This window comes from Xyrauchen texanus, chromosome 1 (assembly GCF_025860055.1).
Source record: "Xyrauchen texanus isolate HMW12.3.18 chromosome 1, RBS_HiC_50CHRs, whole genome shotgun sequence".
Lineage (NCBI taxonomy): Eukaryota > Metazoa > Chordata > Actinopteri > Cypriniformes > Catostomidae > Xyrauchen > Xyrauchen texanus.
Window position 1 is genome coordinate 35132324 of NC_068276.1, and position 25606 is coordinate 35157929.

The 25606-nt window shown below is 38.4% G+C and overlaps 1 protein-coding gene across 2 annotated transcripts; it reads right to left on the minus strand.

The window, feature by feature from the left end:
* Positions 1–980: 980 nt before the first annotated feature.
* On the minus strand, positions 981–25465 carry LOC127644065 (terminal nucleotidyltransferase 4B-like). Of its 2 annotated transcripts, none has more exons than XM_052127086.1 (12): positions 24696–25465; positions 10058–10181; positions 6474–6520; positions 5850–5970; positions 5633–5740; positions 5304–5432; positions 4471–4684; positions 4245–4371; positions 3780–3865; positions 3422–3549; positions 3170–3319; positions 981–3038 (listed from the first exon to the last, which is right to left on the minus strand). In XM_052127086.1, exons 1-12 carry the CDS (start codon positions 25154–25156, stop codon positions 2898–2900), a joined length of 1836 nt encoding a protein of 611 aa, XP_051983046.1. In that variant the 5' UTR covers positions 25157–25465; the 3' UTR covers positions 981–2897. The 2 variants fall into 2 exon arrangements, with proteins under 2 accessions (XP_051983046.1, XP_051983038.1); XM_052127078.1 differs by having other exon boundaries at positions 3422–3612.
* Positions 25466–25606: the final 141 nt, after the last annotated feature.

Sequence of the window (25606 nt, forward strand, 5' to 3'; positions counted from 1 at the left end):
TTAGACTTTCCCCCTTTTCTTTCTCAAAAAAAAAAAAGAAAAATACAAAATACAAAATATATTATGTCCTTATAATATAAGACTTAATAATGTGAGATACTCAGGCATATAATGACTCACATAATTATCCAAATAAAGATCATTCATGATATATACAGTATATAATATATAGACACACACATAATGAGCCATTAAAACAATAATAAAATATCCAATTATGTATGTATATTTAATATTGTTTCATTTTTGGGATTAACACTTATAAACTTAGACGAGACTGTTTTGCATTTATGACATTCGACTGCTCAAGCAGAAACGATTCTTGCCCAAATATTGCCAATTCTTTATGTGTGAAAAATTACAGATCACATAAATAGCAAAGAAAGACTATTCGCATGACATAGACAATACAAATGAGGATAACAGGCATGTCTGAATCGGTTTAGAAAAAAAAAGAAAGAAAAAAAAAAAAGTCCAACATGGACGAACAATGTGCGTCGTTCCTTTCATTATAAGCTGAATCCTTCTGCCTGAGGCTGATGTGTTTCCAAAATTACAAAAAAAAACTAATTAGACTCAGATATTTATTGGTTCAAGATTATCAACAATTTCATACCTCCCATTTGGAAGGAATCAGATGTTTGTACGGTCCATGTAATGCTGCTGAAAATGGGTAACAGTATTTTTGTTCTGCACTTGGTAGCTACAAACAAAGTTCTATAAAGGGACATGACAGGGGGATCATTTCAATATTGTCCAAATTAAGATATTGTTTGTAAATAACAAGTTTACATTAATTATAAATAACACATTTTTGGCTTGTCTATGTGCATTCAGCTAGCTTAACTAGCAGCTATACACTATGCTATGCCAAGACACAGAAAATGTGTCACAATGACATTTGTCTTCAGAACAGTATAACATCCATAGCAGCCTATTAAACAATATTTTATAAAATAGTAAATTTAACACCTCAATGATTGATAGTTGTGCTGTAATTTTTATTGCATGGATTGAAAGTGGATACATGTGAAGTAAACTTGTACAGGGCCCTGATGACACTCCAAATGTTCTTGTCTCAACATCTCTTTAACTCTAGTCCAATGGTGCCATCTGGTTAATACATACATATTACCAGCTTTTGTACTTCATAATATCATCATATAATCTCTACAATACAGGTGGAGTAACAAATATGACCTCAAAGACCATCATCTCTTAAGGTAGAGAGATCTGAGAGCATATCAAAACTATTGGGCAAAAAAAAAGGGTCAAAGGGAAAATCACAAGACGACACCACCACCTAGTGTTTATCTAATGAACAGCAACATTAGAGAACAAGCCTTCTTATGTAAATACATCCAAGATGCAGTGGAATGAAAAAGATACAAAAAAATCTCTCACACACACACACACTCTCTCTCTCTCTCTCTCTCTCACACACACACACACTCTCTCTCTCTTTCTCACACACACAAACTCTCTCCCTCTCACACACACTCTCTCTCTCTCTCTCATACAAAGACAAAGATCCCCCATTTAGCCTTAACAGACTGTAGGGGCAAATGCTGTTAGCGAGCACCTCTCTCTCTCTCATATACACACACACACACACACACACACACACACACACACTTAAATTTAACTTTCAGATTTCAAAAATCAAAGAAAACAAAAAATAAACTTGGTCACTCAACAGTTATCAAAAAATAAAAAGGTATTTGACATTATAAAATAATTATATTAATTACCATACATGACAGCCAACAATCATGTTTTACCACTCAGCCCATGGATAGGACATAAAACACATCTGGCCACTACAGTATGCATATAGACATCCAATGTCATTGTTTTGTTTTTCACCATTGTTAAAAATACATAATAATAAAAACCTCTGTAATGGACTGATCAATAAGAGAAGTAGCCTGAAAACCACAGCTGTAATCTTTTAAACATGGTAAGGTTGATAGTGTTCTTGAAATTTCAACATCAAAACACCTTTCCCCTTTCTTTGACAGACAGCAAAATTCATGCAAGCACAATCGCTCACACATACTTGCACTCCAATCCACACACGTACAGAGTATGTCTGTATGTGGAGTCTACTGCTAACTCTCTTTCTCTCTTTCAAACACCTCCGCTGTCCAACCACAATATTACACAAAAAAATAACAAAAAAGGCTCATGGTAAGTGTTGACAATTGAACCCAAACCTGTACAACTTTGAGGAGCTGCAGTGTTACTGTGTGTACATCTATAGCAAGGCGAAATTTGAACATTACAATAAAACTCTTATGAAACCCCTTTCATGTTTGATATATATATATATATTATTATAATTTTTTTTGCTTTAGTTCTTTTTTTCTTGTACAAATATTTGTATAATCTGTACATGACAAAAATAACCACTCTTCAAAATCAAAACATGCATAATTTATGTGGTAATAATTACATTTTCATGTTTTTAGACACTTTCAAATCTTTGCACTTTCAATATATAATTATTTTTTCATCATTCGAGTCATCTGTAATGACAGTTTTCCTCAGTGAGGCATCAGTCCAGGGCTTCAGCTATTGCTCAAGTTAAATTCTCTCTCCTACGTTCTCTGGTCATCCACATCACCAGGGGGAGCCCTTTAGTAGAGAAGTGCAGCTCCCCCTATGGGCAGTGAGCAGAAGCTGAGCAGAAGCTGTGCAGAAGCCAGTGTAGTACAGGCCTAACTCTGACACATGTGGACTACACACCATTTTCATTTTTTTTATTTTCCTTTTTCAGGCTACAAAGTCACACACATCCCTTGATCTGTGGGACAGGAAAGATAAATGATTCCACCAACACTCTTCTGTGGTCAAAGACGGTAAGAGCAGGTGTGAATCTGCAAGAACAACTCCCCCTATCTACACAGGTCCTCCTGCGCTACCTCACGCTGAGGTTTCCTCTTTACATGGGCTTTATGATGAGGCTTGCTGTTTTGCTGGATCTTGTTGGGGTTGTTCTGTGGCCCTTGAGCACTTTTTTTTACACGCTGTCGGTTCTAGGTAAAACAGGTAAAAAACACATAACATGAAATTCTCTTTAGGAAATTATAATCTGCAATAAAACTTATACCGAAACAATACAACTCTGTCATAAATGGAATAATAACAATTTCCAACAGGTTCATACCTTACTGCCCTTATTAGTGGGGGTGGGCATTGTCAGCGAATGATTCTGTGATCTGTGATTGGACAGATTCCTCTCAGTATTCTCACTGTAAGAGCTGGAGCCCAAATCAGCCATAGCTTTCACAGTCTTATGGGGTGTTCCATCAGAGTCCTGCAGAAAGTCAATCATGACACATGACTCTGGGTCAGTCCAAAAAGCTTCTGGTTCAAATTGCAATAGCTGTGTCTGCATGAGAATGGATGGACCACTCACTGCATCACTTGAACTGGAAGCCATTGAAGATTGGGAAGATGATGGTGATGAAGGAGAAGATGGGGGTGGAGAGGAGGAGTTAGATGACACTTTGCTCCGGGGAACTGGAGGAAGCATCACAACCTCCTCTGAAACATTATTATTACACTCATCAAGTTCCTTAGGCTCAAGTGAGGTCAGTGTAACATTTCCTATACAGGTAAAACCGGACATTCAGCTTCAGATACACAAGAGATCTTTAAGAGAACTAGAAACAATTAAGAATGAATCCCTTCTCAACTCATTTAACCTTTAAAAATGTCAAAATAAGCTCAGGAAACAGTTATTCTCATTTCATTACAGTTGAGGACAGGCTCACTGTTGCTCTGCTGACCCCAGTGTTCATTGATCCAGTCACGGTACTCCGCTACTTCCTGAGTGACACGGATTATTCTACCCAGAATGCTGCGAAAGAAAAGAAATCGAAACAAATCTATTTATTTATTTTTTAAGAAAACTTCAGTGGTGCTTGCCTGTGCAATACTTGACGAACATGTGGTTGCTAAAAGTTTTTGGATGTATTAGCACATTGTTGTGAAGTTGTTAGATGGTTTCTTACTGGCTCAAATCAAAAGAGCACATCCCTGGGTCTCCATCATATTCTGATAGCTTAGAGAAGTAAAACAAACTTCTCCTTAACAATCCACACAAAATCATGTCCATAGCATAAAAAAACATAACTAGTGTTATGCAAAGTTTCATTTAGGTTAGGATACAATGGAATTTAAGTTGTACATACACTCTCACAACAAGTTTATATCTTTTACGTGTATCTTTGTCTCACCTCTCTGACTTGTTGTTAGGGTAATACTTGGCAATTGGGGACACAGCGTGACTTAAGACAATGTAAGCGTAATCAAAAGCCTCTTTCACCTGCATCGCCCCATATGAACTTCGCCCGACATCGTTGCCTGTGGCACACAGACACACAAACAGACAGTGTTGGTCTGCATCAAGCTCAGCAGACTTTCTCCGCCATTTAATGAACATGAATATCTTTGTGTGTGTACCTGGTGGCAAAGGATCCTCAATGTAAAGCATAGAAGGTCTGTACCCATCCAGCATGCCTTTCTGCACTTCATCTTTGGCCACATATGAGCCACCGTCTTTGATCCTGATCCCCGTCTTCAGGTAGTTAAAATGCCGACCATAAAGCTCAAAAAACTCAATCAGCAGCACACCCAGGTTTGGGTTATGACTACACACATCCTCTCGGTAGTGCATCTAGAAAAAAAAGTCATTACAAATGTACATAGTCTTTAAATAATAATCATGAAACCACTGATTTCCTGATCTGCGGAGGCATAAATACACCTTATAGCGCCATCTTTGCTATTTAATGAGAATGACTACGAGGCTGTGAGGGATAGACTTACCATGTCTTCAATGGGTTGTACTGCAGTTTAAAGTGTTTTTGGATCATTCTGTAGAACAAAACATTGATAAAATATCTGTCCAAGAACATTCAGTATACAAAGAACTCCAGACAACATGAGTTGTGGAACTCAGATGTGATCTATGAGCTTTATGCAGCTTTATACCATTTGTGCCATTGAAGAGACTGTAAGTCTATCCCTCTTAGCTTCGTTGTCATTCCCATTAAAAATCAAAGATGGCGCTAGTGTGAATAAGGTCTATTATTGATAACAGAAAAGAAAGATTTATAAGATCTGTTGATCACAAAGAAATGTATTACATCCTCCTTTTCCCAAAGTGTTGAGGATGTATTTCAATTAATTCATACTGTATGTGCAATAAGTATACACGTGTTTGCAACAGCATGTATGTTATTATTTATTAAGAGGCTTGTGAGTGTGTGTTCATGTGAGTGAATGTGTGTTACCTGTAAAAAGCTGACAGCCATGAGGAATAAACTGTATGATCCAATTCCTCCGGTGAAAACTTCATTCAGCTCTCTCTGGAGTAAAAACTGTTTCAAAACCAGCACCAGGTATGGTAACACAGGGTATTGCTGAAACACACAAACACAAGTTAAAACAAGTCACAACATAGTCTATGTAATGGGATGCCGTGGCCCTGGTCAATATTTAATGCATTTGATTCACATGACGGTTTCTAAAATCTAAACAGCTTCTTTCAAAATCAGCATTTCTGTTTCAATTTACACTGAAAAACCTCTCGGTGTGTAACATAATATAACCCCACACTCACCTGTTTGAATTCTTTGATAAGGTTTGCAGCTTTCACAGCACTTTCTACATTGAAGCTGATGTCCACTTTGACCTCTGTGTGGGAGTCTGTCAGTTTTATAATAGGGACCTATGCACGCACAAACAGTATTAATAAAGAAAAGCAGAGGTGTCTAACAACAAAAAAAAACCCTATGCATGCCCACCACATATTAACATTAACACATTAAAGACCACACCGTTGCTTTATCCAGGACTTTGACAGTGTTCACATCTGCGACTTTTCTCTTGCGTAGTGCCTCTTCCAGAGTCCAGAGAGGCAAAGTCTCCCAGCTACCAAAAACCACCAAGTCTATATCACTGGAATCAACATTAAGCAAACACACAAATAACTGATTTAATTGATAAAAGAAAAATGCATACATTTTTGAATCTAACGAGTATGTGTTGATGTTTTTGTGACTTAAATTAAGAATTGTCTCATCCAAAAAAAAACAACAAAAAAAAAACAGCTTTGAGTATGTTACAACAGAGTTGTATTTGCTCAGCCGTTTCAGAGACTAGCACAACTGTACACAGACAGATTTATTCCACTAAACCATGGTTCAGTAAACCAGATGGTGTACAAATGCTGCATGTCAGGCGCAAGTGACGTGTGAAAGGCTCTTATATAAAAACAAAATGCAAACTCTGATCGCAGGATAAACGGAGCTAACATTACATGTCTTAATCCTCAACACAAACACACTCATACATACAGACAAAGGAACAAAAGTACTCTTATACACACACCTTCAACTACATCTTAAACCATTCAACACATAATTTAGATGTTGTTGTGCAAAAATTCCTCAAATCATTACCTTGTAGGTAAATACAAGCCTGTGCTGAAGCTGCCAAACATTTGAACCTGTCAACAGAAAAAAAAAATGGTTAGACACAAACTCCCCCAACAGCAATCCACCTGTGAAACCAACCCGTTCAGATTTAAAACATTAAAAAATTCCCGTGAGACATTGTTTTTTTTTTTTTTTATCTGCCTAAGTGCACTTGAATATAACTACTTGCAAACATACTACGATTGGATATGTTGAGAACGACGACCTACTATAACAAAGACATCCAATACATCTACAGCTACGAAAACCAAACCAATAGTAAAGCCTTTGAAAGCAAGCATGCAAATGATGATTGACAGCTACAACTATTCCTAAATGTCATTTAATGAGATTCTGGAACAGCTTTTTCTGGTAAGAGGGCTGTAAAATAATGTGAATTAGTTTTTAAATGCACGATTGATCAGGTCTCCACAGCCATTCGTTCATCCTTTCATTCTATTTCTCTGAGTGTTCATTGATCATTTATCTTATCCTTTACATCAGATCACTTGTGTGGCTTTGAAGATTTCTCCACTTAAAATGCTCATTCATGTCACAAGCATTTAGAAAGACTGTTGGCGATGTTTCTGGTCGGTTGTGGCTAATGACCTCCATATTTATTTAAGGGATCAAATGAGAGGCTTAATGATCACAGACAAATGTGAGAGAAAGTGCTGACTTGGTGATATGTGCAAGAAAAATAACTGACATCATACACTTGGACTTGAAGGAATATTCTGAATTAAACACTTGTTAAGCCCAAGAGATAACTTCAAATCACCTCACTATTTGTACAAACAAACCAAAAAAACGTGACGACAATTACACTTCTATTACAGACAGAATTGAAGTATGCGACAACATACCCCATAGACTTCTAAAGCAAGTAGTTTTCTGTCAATTCATTTTCTTTTTTACTGATTGAGGGGTTATTATTTTCAATGGTAAATCAACGCCACGTCACAGATGCTTTTCATGGAGGTAGAGTTGTATTTAACCCTGAATATTCCTTCAAGTATAGAGTGGATCTGCAGTTTATCTGCTAAATTAATAAAATTAAGAATTGTGTGCATGCTTATTGCATCAGAATCAAATATGCCTATAATTTAATTCAAAACACAAAATGTATAGATGAAAATACTAATTTTGAACAAGAACACATATTCAATCAGTGTTTCACAGGGGCTTAATGATGTACACGTGTGTGCGCGTGTGTGGTGTCAATCAAATCAAATCAAATCACTTTATTGTCACACTACCATGTACACAAGTGCAACAGTAGGTGAAATTCTTGTGTGCAGTTCCAAGCAACATAGCAGTCATGACAGTGACGAGACATATACCAATTACAATAAACAACATACTTACACAAAACAATTTACATATCAAATGTACACATACTTACACAACACGATAATTATATACAATACACACAATACAGAATACACAATATACAATACAATAAGTAAGGAGTATATGAAATATATATATATATATATATATATATATATATATGTATATGAAGTAGTATATTGAGGAGAATATGTTGACAGTCCAGTGTGAGATTATAGATTAATAAAGTGCAGTGCTGATTATTGATCCTGATAGATCAAGTGTTCAACAGTGTGATTGCTTGGGGGAAAAAGCTATCATGTAGTCGGCTGGTGCAGGTCCTGATGCTGCGATACCGCCTGCCTGATGGTAGCAGTGAGAACAGACCATGACTCGGGTGGCTGGAGTCTCTGATGATCCTCCGAGCTTTTTTCACACACCGCCTGGTATATATGTCCTGGAGGGAGGGAAGCTCACCTCCGATGATGTTCCTGGCAGTTCGCACCACACTTTGCAGGGCTTTGCAGTTGTGCGCAGTGCTATTGCCGTACCAGGTGGTAATGCAGCCAGTCAGGATGCTCTCTACAGTGCTGGTGTAGAACCGTGTGAGGATGTGGTGGTTCATTCCAAACTTCCTCAGCCGTCTCAGGAAGAGGAGGCGCTGGTGAACCTTCTTCACAACGGCCTCAGTGTGGACGGACCATGTGAGTTCCTCAGTAATGTGGACACCGAGGAACTTGAAGCTGCTGACTCTCTCCACCGGTGCTCCATTGATGGTGATGGGGCTGTGTTCTCCGTCTTTCTTCCTGAAGTCCACAACAAGCTCCTTGGTTTTACTGACGTTGAGGGAGAGGTTGTGCTCTTGACACCAGCGTGTCAGAGTGTGCACCTCCTCTCCGTAGGCTCTTTCATCATTGTCAGTGATCAGACCTACCACCGTCGTATCGTCAGCAAACTTAATTATGGCATTGGAGATGTCATGTGTGTACAGGGAATACAGGAGTGGGCTGAGAACACAGCCCTGCGGGGCTCCAGTGTTGAGGGTCAGTGATGAGGAGGTGTTGCTGCCCATTCTAACCACCTGACGTCTGCCTGACAGGAAATCCAGGATCCAGCTGCACAGCGAGCTGTTTAAGCCCAGAGCCCGGAGTTTCTCATCAAGCTTGGAGGGCACTATGGTGTTGAATGCTGAGCTGTAGTCTACAAACAGCATTCTCACATATGTGTTCCTTTTTTCCAGATGGGAGAGAGCAGTGTGTATTGTAGATGCAATGGCATCATCAGTGGAGCGGTTGTTGCGGTAGGCAAACTGCAATGGGTCCAAAGAGGGGGGCAGAACAGAGCAGATGTAATCTCTGATTAACCTCTCAAAGCATTTGCTGATGATGGGGGTCAGAGCAACAGGATTACAACAGTGTGTGTGTGTTTCAAAAATAGCAGGTAAATCCTCTTCTTGCACTTTTAATTACTCAATCTTCTTACACAGACACACACTATTCACATGAAGTTGCTCTGCGTTATACTGAGAGGGTGATTGAGGGTCCACTGATCTTTAGTATGTTACTGTACACTGGTTTCAGCTATGAGGTGGAATTCTCTTTTTAAGAGTTAGAAAAATTGTCTGACAATCCTGATATCAATAGACCTCATTACCTCACTGTAATGTTCACTGCACATTTCATTTTAAACCATGAAGGCTTCAATTGGCTAAATTAATTAAAATGATTAGCCACAAAACAAAACAAAAAAAAAAAAACATTTATATAGCTGGATTGAACAATGCAATTTTTACAGTCTTACAAAAACATTCAAATGTGTTATGAAATCGATTTAAAATGTCCTTTTTGATTTACCGGTGAATCAGTCGCCTCAGAGGACTAAAGAGAGAGCACAGTAATGCATTGCTGGTTGGGCCCAGTCACAATTTAAGATTAGAAAAGGAGTCCCTTCAAGGCACTATATTTAGAGCTATGCTCTTTCATCTGCATGTGCATGGCACTGCTGTAACTTTTGAAAGAACAAATCCACTCCTGATTTATTATACAGGTAAGCTGAGAATCTGAAAATTTTATTAATCATGGTCACGCACCATAATTTGAGTCACATTATCCAAATATCCAAGAATATGAATATCATAAAAACTTCATGTAATCATTTAGAGATGGGAATCATGAGCATTAATTAAAATGGACATCCAGGTTAACTAATCAATCTGTGTGTATGTGAGTAAAACTAACCTCAGCATTGGGCCACAGGTCAATGATGACCCTCTCGATTCTGGCCACCACCTCCAGCCTCATTCGCTCCTCCTCTGGACGAGGAGAAATGTACTCATAAAAGTCCTTTATCTCCTCATGCAACCTGGGGAGAGAGGGAGAAATGAAAGGAACAGAATCTCTAAGTTGCAAAAGGAAATTAAAGAAATTATCAACAATGCCCTTTCATTTGTACAACAAATGCTATTTTTAGTTGACCTGAGTTGAAGTAAGTTTAAACACTAAGGCACCCTTTATACCTGACATTAACTAGCATTTTCTGTGATCCAATTGGATCACACTTGACCACATTAAATGACAGTTGTAAATGCACTCAAGATGCATTGTGATCGGATCGTGATCACTGAAACCACATTTGGAGGTGGTCATGAATGGATTCTGACCACATTCAAAAAAGGTGTAAATGCAAATGTGTTTTGTTACCCGAATACAAGTACATAAGTAATTAATTATGTGATGAGGTTACATTACAGTCATCTGTTTTTCAAGAGCTGTGTTATGTGTTGCCTTTTTCTGTTAATTCAGCCATCACAACACAACAGACCCTGCTGTCTTGTAATCTTGTTACATGAACAATATCCCATGAATTATTCCATTGAAATACACTTTGAATGTTATGTTTCTCCTCAAATCCCCACTCGTTCACATCTCTCTCCTGTGTTCTACTCATGCGGATCACGTGAAACAAGTCGTTTCAGATGAAGCACGTTCAGCAAAGCACTGAACATGTGAAAAAATATCAATGCATTCGTTACGGGGACCCGCAATTTAGCTTTGGCGGCCTTTTAAAAAAAAATTCAATGAAGGAAAAACTTCAAAAGGAAAATAAAGTGTTATAAAGCATTTGAATTTTAATGCCATCAATGTTTTAAAAATTTGCAAAAAGACAGAGAATTTTCAGTTACCACAGACTCTGATATAATATGTACAGTTGAAGTCAGAAGTTTTCCTACACTTAGGTTGAAGTCATTAAAACTCATTTTTTTAACCAGTTTTGGCAAGTCGTTTAGGACATCTACTTTGTGAATGACACAAATAATTTTTCCAACAATTGTTTACAGACAGATTGTTTACAATTTTATAGACTATATCATAGTTCCAGTGGGTCAGAAGTTTACATACACCAAGTTAACTGCCTTTAAGCAGCTTGGAAAAATCTAGAAAATTAAAGTCTTTAGGCAATTAGCTTCTTGTAGGTATACCTGTGGATGTATTTTAAGGCTTACCTTCAAACTCAGTGCCTCTTTGCTTGACATCATGGGACAATCAAAAGAAATCAGACAAGACCTCATAAAAAAAATTGTGGACCTCCACAAGTCTGGTTCATCCTTGGGAGCAATTTCCAAATGCCCGAAGGTACCACATTCATCTGTACAAATAGTAAACAAGTATAAACACAATGGGACCACGCAGCTATCATACCGCTCAGGAAGGAGATACATTCTGTCTCCTAGAGATGAATGCAGTTTGGTGCGAAAAGTGAAAATCAATCCCAGAACAACAGCAAAGGACCTTGTAAATTTGCTGGAGGAAACAGGTACACAAGTATCTATATCCACAGTAAAACTAAACATATAGCGACATAACCTACAAGGCTGCTCAGTAAGGAAGAAGCCACTGCCCAATAACCACCATAAAAAGCCAGACTATAGTTTGCAAATGCACATGGGGACAAAGATCTTACTTTTTGGAGAAATGTCTTCTGGTCTGATGAACTTTTAACCATAATGACCATCGTTATGTTTGGAGGAAAAAGGGTGAGCCTTGCAAGCCGAAGAACACCATCTCAACCATGAAGTATGGGGGTGGCAGCATCATGTTGTGGGGTGCTTTGCTGCAGGAGAAGTTCCAAAGTTGAGGCAAAAATGCTAAAGGACAACTAAGTCAAAGTATTAGAGTGGCCATCACAAAGACCTGACCTCAATACGATAGAACATTTGTGGGGAGAACTGAAAAACCATGTGCGAGCAAGGAGGCCTTCAAACCTGACTCAGTCACACCAGTTCAGTCTGGAGGAATGGGCCAAATTTCCAACAACTTACTGTGAGAAGCTTGTAGAAACCTACCCAAAATGTTTAACCCAAGTTAAACAATTTAAAGGCAATGCTACCAAATACTAACAAAGTGTATGTAAACTTCTGATTCACTGGGAATGTGATGAAAGAAATAAAAGCTGAATAAATCACTCTCTCTACTATTATTCTGATATTTCATGTATTAAATAAAGTAATGATCCTAACTGACTTAATTCAGGTTTTTTTTTCTATGATTAAATGTCAGGATTTGTGAAAAACAGAGTTTAAACGTATTTAGCTAAGGTGCATAAGCATTTTCTTCCATTTTGCATAGGTAATTTTGATTGGATCTCTATTCGATCACAGTGGAGACGATTTGACTGCAAGGTGTAAATGCAATCCAGCTAAAGAATATCCGGATATGAAATGCATGTTAATCCAATGTGTAAATGGGGCCCAAGATAAGGGAAACTAGCCTACATGATGCCACAAAGACATGCACAGCCACATGTATCCACACAAAGTCCCTCATGGTTTTACTAGTTTAATGCAACTGTGCTGCCATCAAATATCATTTTGTCATTCAGGGTTGGTGACACACAAGTTCCACTTCAATAAACATATGGTGGCTGGTTACACCAGGTAAAAATGCAACATTCAACTTAACCCAATGCAGGAATCTAAGTGCATTCCAACCTGCATGCAACATTCAAACAATAGCAGCCTCATCAAACCATTCTTGTAATACATTTACAGAAACAATATACATGCATACTGCTGCTTAGAGAAGCAGAATTAATTCACTGAAATAATCTTCAGCATGGAAGATCAGTATGTTAGGTAGATTACTCCACTGTTGTTTTTTTTTTTAAATACTCTGGCAACTGCTATCAACTCTCTCTGTTTTGCCACTTCTAGCACCCCATCACATTAAGTCACCTGGTGCCAAACCACACATGATTGCAAAACTGGTCTCCATCCTGCCTCATGCACACATAGCTGCTGCACGTGGCTTCACTGCATCATTCTGTGCATGTTCTTGAGTGTGCTTGAAAAAGTATGGCTGCGTGGTATGGTAATCACATGAAGTATGGTGAAAGAAGTGAGATAAACAAGACAGCAGAGAGAGATAGAAAGCAGAAGAGAGATAGAAAGAGAGTGACTTTCTTCCTGCACATGCACTCATTATATAAAGTTAACATGCAGAATCTTTCAACATTCAGCTGTATGGCTGATCAAAAGAACTAAAGTTATTCCTCGTGACGTCATGAGGTTGAACACAGAATCTGTGACTAGACACTAAATTCACACCTATACTAAGTGAATCTTCTGGTTTGGTTATAGTTACATTTACTAACTGCTAGAGTGGCCCATCTAAGTATCCTGTTCTTTCCCAATCCTGTCCGTCCTCCACATTTGACTTCTAGCAAGTGTTGGCTGGATGCATTTTTATTTTGTTCTGCTTTAAGTTGTGCTGAATAAGGTGTTTAAATGACCTTTTCCACACAGAATCTATTGAGCTTCTCACTCTTCAAAAGAAAAACAATTGCCAGGAATCATTAAAAAAAAAAAAACTGTCCTAGTGTCCCATCCCATGTACCCAATATAACAACTTTTACTAATGCTGATACAGATGACCTAAACTGACATTCACTTACTGGAATAAGTACTTTTTGGTGCCAATTGTGGAATTGTGCTGTGTGTTTATCTGAGAGGAAACTGTGAATGGAAACACACACTCTTTCTATGTCAAACAAAGTCTTAGAACATCCGGTCACCCAAATTGCACAAACAAATTTGTCATGCAAAGCTTTGAACATACACAAAACAAAGACAAACAGTCACACACACTCTCAGGTCTCTTGGGGTCTGACTTATATGTCATATATCATAGCGTATATGTCGGACTGTGCTGAGAACGCAGCACAAGAAAGTAGTGCCCTGGGCATGAACTCGCACACTCAAGGCAGTCTAACAGCATTAATCAGAGTCGGCCACCACTGCAACATCAATACACTGCTAACGAGTACACAGACACAGGCATGGTCAATTTTGTGATTAAGGTTTTACAACAAATATTAAAGCTGAACTATGGTTGCTGTAGAATCAGATTTAGCTTTATTGCCAAATGTGCTCACGTACTTAAGGAATATCTTTTTGTGATAGAAAAAACAAGCAAGTAAGTGCACACAGAACATTACAGTGAGACACAGAATATAACATGGTAGTAGTATAAATAAACATAAAAATAAAAAAAAGAATAGGACATATAACACAGAATGATGAATGTACATGTGCAAGTGGTAATATATGTGCAAGGTAGGGGTATGTACAGTTACTGAATTAAACAGGAGTTAATTTACATGACATAAATACATTATTCCACTATGGTTTAATTGTTCATGTGGAAAATGGCCTGAGGGTAAAAACTTTTCTTGCACCTGGTTGTCCTGGGGTAGTAAAACCAAGGGATGGAAGAAGGGAATGCAACTTTTCAGAAAATCTTATGGGTTCCATAGATATATAGGCCTATTTTTAGGTCCAAATCATTATTATGCCCTGCAAAGTTAAAAGTCTACATTAATTTATGTGTATGTTTACAAAGTTACATTGCTTCATCAAACTTGGCAATCTAAAAGTATGCATTACGCTTCTGAGAAACAACAAAATAAACCAAAACAGAGAAAAAAAAAATAAAACAGGTATTAGGAAAGATGGTTTAAGTGGCCTCTTGATCTCACCATTTGTACTTTATAAACAGTCACAAGTAAAAATAAATAAATAAAAAAAACAGAAAGGAGTGAGCAGAAGCAGCCAAACCAAGCCTGATCAAAACTAAAGCAAGGTGATAAGTTCAAAAATCTGTAGCCACTCAATCTTAAGAGTGCTCATTCCCACTAGATTTCAGTATCTCCCAGCAGGCCTGTTTTACAGTTCCAGAAGCATATTTGACCTTAATGTTGTCCAGCCTGGCTGTGGGAAACAGGTTATACAGAGTCTGAGTTTCGTTTCACAGTATAAGCTGTTCAGATCAGTTTCAATTCTCTAGAGCAGCTAGCTGGCCATGTCCTCCAATATCACCAGCAACATGCAGTTTACTCCCGCTGCCAACCAATCAGTGAGCAGACTCTGTCACTAGGAAAACCTTCACTGTGAGGCATGTAACACAAATCAGTTTTCACTGCTGCCATGGGTTGCCTGAATCATAGTACACCTGACACACTTAAATGTTGAGATCACAATCTTCCTGATTTAATCATAGGTAGAAATAATGTACAATGTGCCCTGTGCTGTCTTTGTTAACAAAAAATGTTCTTAGCGATTTAACAAATACTGAATGAAATTATACTAATAGAACATTCAGATCCTTCACCATGACAAAGTAACACCCATATAGAACTGTGCTCCCAATGTGCAAACTTGTGAGTACAATTGAATCTTGGTGACAAAGCAATAAGCCTGTTGTCAGTCATGTAGTTGATAATGTAATCTGTATTTTGGTCAATTAGCCTAAAAGGTAAAAAGTTACAGCTGTTGTTGTTATTATTAGTCTTTATACTCTTGATGTCATCTATTGTTAACCCTCTGGGGTCGACAGAAGCGCCGGCGCGTCCTGCTGGATTTTTTTGTCATTAAAGCGGAATTAACATAAAATTCTCCGTCATTTTGGGGCATACAGCTAAGTATAAGACATCATTAGAGACTATAAAGGGTCTACTTTTATTTTTGTACACTCACAATAACAACAAAGTCTTCTGCGTTTGTAAAATTAAGAAAATAAAAAGGGTGAGTTTTCAGCACGAGCATATTTCTGAAACATGTCACAAAAATGAACTGAAACTTCGCGAATACTTCTCACACATACATGAAACATATGTCTAAAGAAAGCTTAAAATGTCTACTTTTAAATAAAACAATTCAAATTTAAAACAAATATTCTCCTGCAATGTAATCTGTATGAAACAAAGCAATGTACAGTTTGTCCTGGCTCAGCTAATTATCCCTAATGTGATCACACCCACCATCAGAGGGCATCCCTAGTTTAAACTGGATCACTAGCACAGAAGTAAAGAATTTTCCAGAAGAAATATTACCTATAACATTCCTGAGGCATGGTGTGTACAAATAGAAGTTAGCCTAACATCTTTCTTATCAGGGACAGTTGCATGTGTGTGGATATGCTATCTGTACAACTTAAGTCCCATTTATCTGTTTCATTTGTATTCCATTTCAACAGTTTGCCAGGTGGAAGATTTGCCAAAACATTTTATCTTTATGAGGGGAGCTTTCTAAGATAATAAGTGTTATTTGATGTGATTCACATCTACACGTTATTCTGTTTCAAATTGTGGCAAGCTTTAGCGTAATTTTTTATGGTGACTTAAACAATCTGGTGTGCACAAATATGAATATTCTTTGTTCTTTCCTTGGCATGCTGTTCATTCTCTATTAAGAAGGCTGTAGCAGATCAGCACTTTGACCTGGCAATATTAAGATGAATGAGAGAAAATAATGAAAGTCAACCATTTCTTGACTTTAAAATGTAAGAATGCAGATTCAAATCCCACTTCCATTAGTCTAAGAACAGGCAAAAGTAACATGAGCAATACACAATCTGATGGCGCTTGTGCACAACAACACAAATGTTCATCTTGAAAGACCCATGACATCCAGGGAACTGCCCCAATGATGACTTACTAAGTGGGGGTGCAGTCTGGCACAGCAAAGGCCCGGGTATAGTTCATTTTTGCGTGTTCCAGATCGCCTTACACCTGGTCGACCACGTTGCCATGAGTATAATCTTCTATCCACAAGCGAAAATTAATGCATTTTACGCATACCCACTACAACTTCTTTGTGATACTCTTAAAATCTGTGGCCGGCACATGCACCAACAATGCGCACAGACAAAGACCACATCCGTGATTCAAGAAATATCTGGCCGGCACACGGTCAGGCCACGTGGAATGGATTATGATGAAATGTATGTCAAGCTTACTGTGCACGGAGTGATCAGAATGTAAACTTTGGCCTTAACACCTCTGGCTCACAGCAAACTCTCACACCCCAAAATATTGCTGCTTACCCTTATCAGGCTATTTAAGCCTGCGACGAGAGATATTGTGTAGGTCCCCCTCGTGTCACCAAAACAGCGCCAACCCGCATCTCAGAATAGCATTCTGAGATTATATTCTTCTCACCACAAATGTGCAGCTCGGTTATCCGAGTTATCATAGATTTCGTCAGTTTAAACCAGTCTGGCCATTCTCTGTTGACCACTCTAATCAACAAGGCATTTCCATCCATAGAACTGCCACTCACGATGTTTTTTTTTTTGTTTTTTTTTGGCACCATTCAGAGACTGAGTGAAAATCCCAGGATATCAGCAATTACAGAAATACTCAAACCAGCCCGTCTGGCACCAATAATGCAAACATGTGAACAATAACTGAAGTTCCTGACCCGTATCTGAATAATTTTATGCACTGCTGCCACATGATTGGCTGATTGGATAATTGCAAGGATGATTGCTAAAAACAAAAAACATCCAGTAAGTGGTAGTTCTGCTGACGGAAACACCTTGTTGATTAGAGAGGACAACAGAGAATGGCCATACTGGTTCAAAGTCTACGGTAACTCAGATAATTGCCCTGTACAATTATGGTGACGAGAATAGCAGCTCAGAATGTTATTCTAAGAAGTGGGTTGATGCGGTTTTGGTGGAACGAGAGGAACCTACACAATATTAGACAGGTGGTTTTAATGTTGTCGCTGATCAGTGTATGATGTAGGTTAGAAATATTGTGTGCTGTAGGAAGAAAGCACACATATGGTCTAAAACCAACAATAAATGATCCCCTGCAGAACAAGATAAAAACATTAAAGGCATCTGAATACAAAGCTTTTGTGTGTGCTGATCTGTATGCAAAACTGCATATTTTGACACACATCTAAAAGACGGAGCTGAGGAACTCATTCATAAGAGGAGCTGAAAACCAGGGTCAGGTTAGAAGGTCTGTAAGGTGAGGAATACAATATTAGAGTAATCACAAAGGAATGCTCTTATGCAAACACTCTGTTAACATTACTATAAATGAGGATAAGGCTTGACTGAAGTGTACTTTGCTCTGGGCTTCACAAGTTGCTACACATCACAGAAATAGGGCCATCTGCACTTACAAAAACTTCCCAAACCACCACCCCACCCACTACACCCAACTCTAACACCACGCCACAACAGAACGTCCATTCCACACACATTGTTTCAACTGGTACCACATACAGTTTAACATTATAACATTTAGAGCTGTTAAACTGGAGGATGATCATATGGACATCTCCTACAATAAATATAATTTAACACCTTTGGTCAGAGATAAGTCTACAGTTAAAAACAAAGCTATTATATTCTTTACAAACCAACATTTGGAGGGCAGTCTGAAAAAGTAACAGTAAAGCTAATTTAGGGCTTAACATGAGCCACAAGCATGACTTGTGATCTTTGCATACTCAAGAGTAACCGGAGTGTGAATTGCATGGTGTAAATTACTGACTAACTGAATGACTAGGAGGAAGTATTCATCAGGGAGGCACCAATAGTTCAGCAACCATGTGACGTGCATAATGCACAATATTTCACACAGCACAGAAGATTATCATCTGAGAAAAGTCTCAATGAATTAAGTAATGCAGGCAACAATGGATTCACTCAATGTGTAATATAGTACATAATGGCCAATAACTCAAGAGCATTAGGGAGGTTAGCCTTTTTGAAATACACTATTCATTAGATTTTTTGAAGCAAAAATCTGTTACAATGAGGCACTAACAATTTGAAGTAGGGGAGTGCAGGGCACAAACTAACGCAGGGCTAGTTGTAACACACGTAGTTTAAACATTTCGACAAATGCTGATAAGATGAAACTTTGTTTACTTGTTGACATAACACTGTGTAGATAAAAGAAATCGAGGAAAAAAATAAAAATAAATTTGAAGATATCTGCAAAAGTTCATTTTAAAGTAGCAATAGCAAAAATTCACATGAAAGTAAATTTTCATCTCTGTTTTTACGGTTTATTTAAAATGAGGCAAACTTGGTATCATTTTAACCTCCAAACTTTATCTAGCATCTTACATAGTCTTTTACCTCTCAGATAGTCAACAGAAGTGACCAGCCAGGTTTAAATCCCAGTGCCCCAATTACAAAAAATTATATACAATTCCCCAAATACAAGGGAATGAGGTTTTGCCCCAAGTGAAGGAGTTCAAGTACCTCGGGGTCTTGTTCACGAGTGAGGGGACAATGGAGCGGGAGGTTGGCCGGGGAATCGGGGCAGCAGGGGCGGTATTGCACTCACTCTATCGCACCGTTGTCACGAAAAGAGAGCTGAGCCGAAAGGCAAAGCTCTCGATCTACCGGTCAATTTTTGTTCCTACCCTCACCTATGGTCATGAAGGTTGGGTAATGACCGAAAGAACTAGGTCATGAGTACAAGCGGCCGAAATGGGCTTCCTCAGAAGGGTGGCGGGCTTCTCCCTTAGAGATAGGGTGAGGAGCTCAGTCATCCGTTAGGAACTCAGAGTAGAGCCGCTGCTCCTTTGCGTTGAAAGGAGTCAGTTGAGGTGGTTTGGGCATCTGGTAATGATGCCCCCTGGCCGCCTCCCTAGGGAGGTGTTTCAGGCACGTCCAGCTGGGAGGAGGCCTCGGGGAAGACCCAGGACTAAGTGGAGAGATTACATCTCCACACTGGCCTGGGAACGCCTCGGGGTCCCCCAGTCAGAGCTGGTTAATGTGGCTCGGGATAGGGAAGTTTGGGGCCCCCTGCTGGAGCAGCTGTCCCCGCGACCCGACTTCAGATAAGCCGTTGAAGATGGATGGATGGATATATACAATTCCATGCAGTCAGATATGTAATTTACATATTCCCTTAATGCACATGTGCGGGAGTGTGCCTGTGTTTTGTCATCAATCCATGCATTATTTCAGTCAATGCTGTGGCTTTATTGTGTATTTATTGTCAAGTGTCAAAATGATTGCTATATTATATATGACAAAGTTAATAAATGGCTTTTATTGACATGAAAATTTTGTTTATCTTCTGGGATTTTTAATTAGATCAGATACAGTTAGAGGGGGATTTCAAGCTGTTATATGGTCATTTTACAATGTGCCCCTCATCTGCCAGTGGGGCACATTTTAACATTTCACTTTCTTTTTTCGAGGTAGATTACGAAAAAGTTTACCTCCTCACAGTGAAAAAAATTATAGTTTCGTCATACATTGCCTTCATTTAACACCAAGACAAGCTGATATTTCAAGGTTAAAATCACAGCTCCAATTTAAGGCAGCAATGGCTCTAATCCTAACGCGGGCTTTTCCGTGTAATGAGATGGTCATTTTCAGGGTGATTCTGTAACTGGGCTCTTATGACATCAGTTTTTAAGTGTACATTTTTAAACCAGTGCAGCAATATATAAGCAGTATTTATGCATTTACTCCGTGCACTTGCGGGGTACTGGAAACTATCGCAGCTACTTCAGGTGGATTAACTGTATAAATCCATGTAAACATCCAAGTTAAGTGTAAATCACTGCCATTCACGTAATCGACAACTGGAGCGTGAACAGACAGCATTTCTGCGCGTGCACAGTGAGGTGTGTGGGGCGCGTGTGAGACGTGTGGCGATCGTATGGTGAAGAGAGTGGCTGTGTCCGCAATCGTTCACTCATTCACTGTTATCTATATATTGACAGGATTGGGGAGAAACAAAATACATGTAAAGGGAATACGTATTTAAAATACAAAATATAAGTAACTGTATTCCACTACAATTACAATTTAAATAATTGGTATTTAGAATACAGTAACATTCAAAAATTAATTAGATAAATGAACAGATTACTTAAAATTTTATTGTCATTTGTTTCATTTAATATTTAGTCCTTTTAGATGCAAAACATTTATACCTATAAATGATGCGATCCAAAGTGTATTTGAGCAACAGTGAAACACTTTCTTATGATGTGTCACATTCATACGAGCAGACAGAGGAGTATGTTTGAAGTAAGTTTGGAGCAGAAGAAATAGAAATAATCTTTGAGTAAACTGTCAGCTTTACGCTAAGCTAAAATGTTATTTCTAGCCACTTTACATGCACATGTTACCAGGCACGATCATACTTATTTATCAAGAGAATTCACGTTGGATCATATTTTTTTTTTTTTAGTAAAACCATTGATTTTAGGGCAAAATACATATTCTTGATGATAATTTTTGTATTGTTTTCCTGTAAAAATATCAAAAAATCCTTAAAACATTTTATTTATCTTGTTTTAGAAACTAAAGGATTTCGTTTTTTCAGAGAATGTATTTTTAACATGTGTATTTTGTCTTTATAGTCAAAACAAGTTAAAAAAAATCTACCAGTGCTGAAGAAATAATCCAAAGTATTTAGAATATGTTACTGACCTTGAGTAATCTAATGGAATACATTACAAATTACATTTTACAGCATGTATTCTGTAATCTGTAGTGGAATACATTTAAAAAGTAACACACCCAACCTTGTATAGTGAGTGGAAGTTAGTGCACTCTCAGCAGTAAGTGAACTAAATTAGTGAATTCAGACGCTGATGTATCACAGAGTGTCGGAGCTCTGGGACTGTCACAGAAATAACATCACATATGAATTTTAAAATACTTGGGCCTTGTTATTCTTATTATATAATATATGAATACAATAAATCTTCATTTTGTTTGTCATTTTTAATATATACTGTGTGTTAATATAAAGAGTAAACACATTTGATCAAATAAAGAGAACATTTGAAAATGTATCTGTATGTTTTGTCTCTCTATATGTTATTTGTTATTTTAATCCAGTAATGATTTGTCAAAAATGTATTTACTACATTCAGCATTAAATAAAACATTGCAGGAGTGAAGGAAGCAATAAAACTCCTAGCTCGTACGTCTTCCCCGTGGTGGATTGTGGGAAATTAACCATTGTCGAGTTTACATCAAATGTACACTTGAAGTTAGAGTAAATTGTGGGTAAGAATGAGTGGACAAAAGTAAGGAACAAGTGGCTCACTCAGAATTCAGACACTCCTACAAAATGGCAGACACCTGAAATAGTGCACTATATAGTTGACAGAGGGCGGTTTCAAACACAGCAAATGTTTTGCGACCGGAGTTGGTGCCCTACGTAGGCTGCATTTAGTGCCAGACGGGCTGTTTGAGCATTTAGAAAACGGCGGTAATGCTTTACAGAACTAATGATCTAAATACTTATGACACTGTAAACTGTGACTACACTGAAGTAAGAATCCACACAGGACTTTAAAAGCTATGAAATAGTGAAAGAAGGCATTAATAAAGCATTATCTTGCTTTGGTTTCTATTTCAGCATTATATATAATGTCCTTGTGGGACATTTTCAAGTTTTCACTTTAATAATTACAAGAAATGTTTCCAAACCTCTCTTCTTATTGATAAATTCATCCAGATCTGACAAGAGCCCTTAAAAGGTTAGGTCACCCAAAAATTTAAATTCTCATTATTTACTCACCCTCATGCAACCCCTGATGTGTATGACTTTCTTTTTCTGCTGAACTTAAATTAAGATTTTTTAGAATAATTTTTCAGCTCTGTAGGTCCATACAATGCAACTGAATGGGTGGCAACATTTTAAAGCTAAACAAACAAACATAAGTCAGCATCAAAATAATCCATAAGACTCCAGTGGTTAAATCAGTATATTCAGAAGTGATGTGATAGGTGGGGATGAGAAACAGATCACTTTCTCTTTCTTCTTGTGTTTTTGTTCAGTCACATGCTTCTCTGCATATCACCCTCCATCAAAAAATTACAAATATTGATCCGTTTCTCACCCACACCTTTCATATCACTTCTGAAGACATGGATTTAACCACTGGAGTCTTATGGATTACTTTTATACTGCCTTTATGTGCTTTTTGGAGCATCAAATTGTTGGCGTACAGAGCAAAAATATTTTTTTTTAAATCTGAATTTGTGTTCTGTAGAAGAAAGAAAAGTAATACACATCTGGGATGGCATGAGGTTGAGTAAATGACTAGAGGATTTTCATTTTTGGGTTAACTATATCTTTAAAGTGATAGCTCAGCCATTAATAATATCTTATGATTTCTCTACCCCTCATGTTGTTCCAAACCATTGGGAGGGTTTGTATTATGTGGAACACAAAATATGTTAGACAGAATGTTAGAGTGTGACAGTCTCAGTCACCATTCACTTTCAAAAAATAAATAAATATATATATATAAACATTCACTGAAAGTAAATAGTGACTCAGGCAAACATTCTGTCTAAAATCTCCTTATTGTGTTGCATGGAAGAAAGTCATACAGGTTTGGAATAACATGATGGTGAATGATGACAGAATTTCCATTAATAATAATAATAATAATAATAATTCTGTAATAGATGTTAAATGTGTATAATGTAGTAAACGTCCATTATGTCATTTGTGAAAGTAACGAGTTACTACTTGAGTACTCTTTTAATTGGATACTTTCTTACTCAAGTAATTATTTATGTTAGTACGTTTAATTCTACATGAGTAATTATAATTTTTAAGTAATTGTACATTTACTTGAGTACAGCTTTTGGCTTCTCTACCCACCTCTGTGTGTGTGATCATAGGTGCCTGATCTGTGAGAACAGGCACTAATGACATATAAAAATAACCATGACAGAAACTTTACAACTCATATCCATCCGAAAGACGATCCAATAATGCACACGTTTTATCAAGAGAATTAATGTAAGTGGTTTCATGAAAGTTCAAGCTTCACAATTCTGAATTTAAACACTCTAAAAATTGGCCCGATTCACTTCCATTGTAAGTGCCTCACTGTAACACATATTTTTTGCTTAATTAAAGGAGGGATGAGTCGAAATTTTTGTGGTAATCAGCATTATGCCACAAATGCTGTCTATTGAGCTTACCTTGTATTACACCCTTTCAAATTATTACTTTAATAACTGTAGTGCCTATGGTATTTGAATGAAAACTGGTTACGATGGTACATTAATGTAAGTGTGCAGTTTCGCCAAATCGAGTGACACTTGAGGGAGTTATAACACATCATTAAGCAGCAGTGAAACCTAGCAGGACTTTCCGAGTTTCAGATTGTTTGTACTACTGGTGGTTTTTGGATTCAGCTAGAGAAACGTCACTTGAGCAGCAGGCAAGCCAGCGCTGGTCATTTAAATGGAAGGATTGAGAGGATACTGTAGACACGCCAAATATGGTGAAGAAACGCCTCGGATGTCAAACCTGCGAGTTCCAGACAGTTATGTAAGTGAATCGATTATTACATAGCCTTTTTATTCAGCTCATTAAACGTTTAAAAGTAAATACTATATTGATGAGAAGGTGAAGATCGTGATCCAAGTGAAGGTGAAGATCGTGTCTGCTCACTAACCACAGCCAACTGAATCATGACCTTTGTTCCGAGCAAACAACAGGGCCCTGCATGGCTCTGAGGTTATCAAACACACCCACACATGTCATTGTCAAACTCATTTCTGGACTCACCCCACAATGCCCTCGTAGTTTCTGCTCTTCCACGGCGTGCCCGAAAAGATCTCCTGTGAGCCCGTTGTCGGCAGCAGACTCCTGTTAAAGCCGTAGGTACTCGCCTTGTTGTCTCTTTTCCTCTTGTGTGGGTACCCTCTGCCCACTCCTGCGACCCCAGTGCCACCCAGTTGACCCCCTCCGCCAACACCATTGCCCACCCGGCAGCTGTTATTGTTGTTAAGGGTTTCAAGCGGGATGAAGTCCTGCTGTTCGGCGACCTCACTGTCGGGTTTGGATCTGGACATCTCCTGATGGTCCTTGGGATCGCTACTGCTGCTGTTTGTCAGTTTGGCACTGGCTGTGTTGCAGTTGTTGTTATAGGGGTTTCCCAGCGTCTGTGTCGTTTCCCAGATGTGCATCCACAGGTTGTTGGCGGGTCCGCGCTGCTCTGGCTGAAACCAAGCGATTCTTGGATCCATCAAACGCGGAGCTGCCGCTGACACACCGGCCCCAAGAGCAGAGCCAGGCTCGGTTCGCTTCACCCGCTTTGAGCAGAGGGACACACGCGCTCCGTTCGACCTGGACAACTACTAAAATATTCGCGCAAGACTGTGCGGGTCCATCGACGTGTCTCGAGTCAGAAAAAATAGCGGTGTCAGCGATAAAAACAAGCTGTAAAAAATATGTTCCTTTAAAAAAAGGCAACCTTCAAACTTGAGGGCTCGGGGAATGGAGAAACGTAACTGTCGTCTGTCTACTGACCCGTTTCTCAGGTCGTGTGTAGTTTCAATGGTGGACCGCGTACTACGCATGCGCGGACTGGCGGGAGCGAGCAAACGCTGGGGCGCGCTTACAGCGAGTGTTACGCAAGAGCGCACGTTTGCGTTTCTGTTACGTAACATTACAGCATAATTACTGTGGGTCACGTC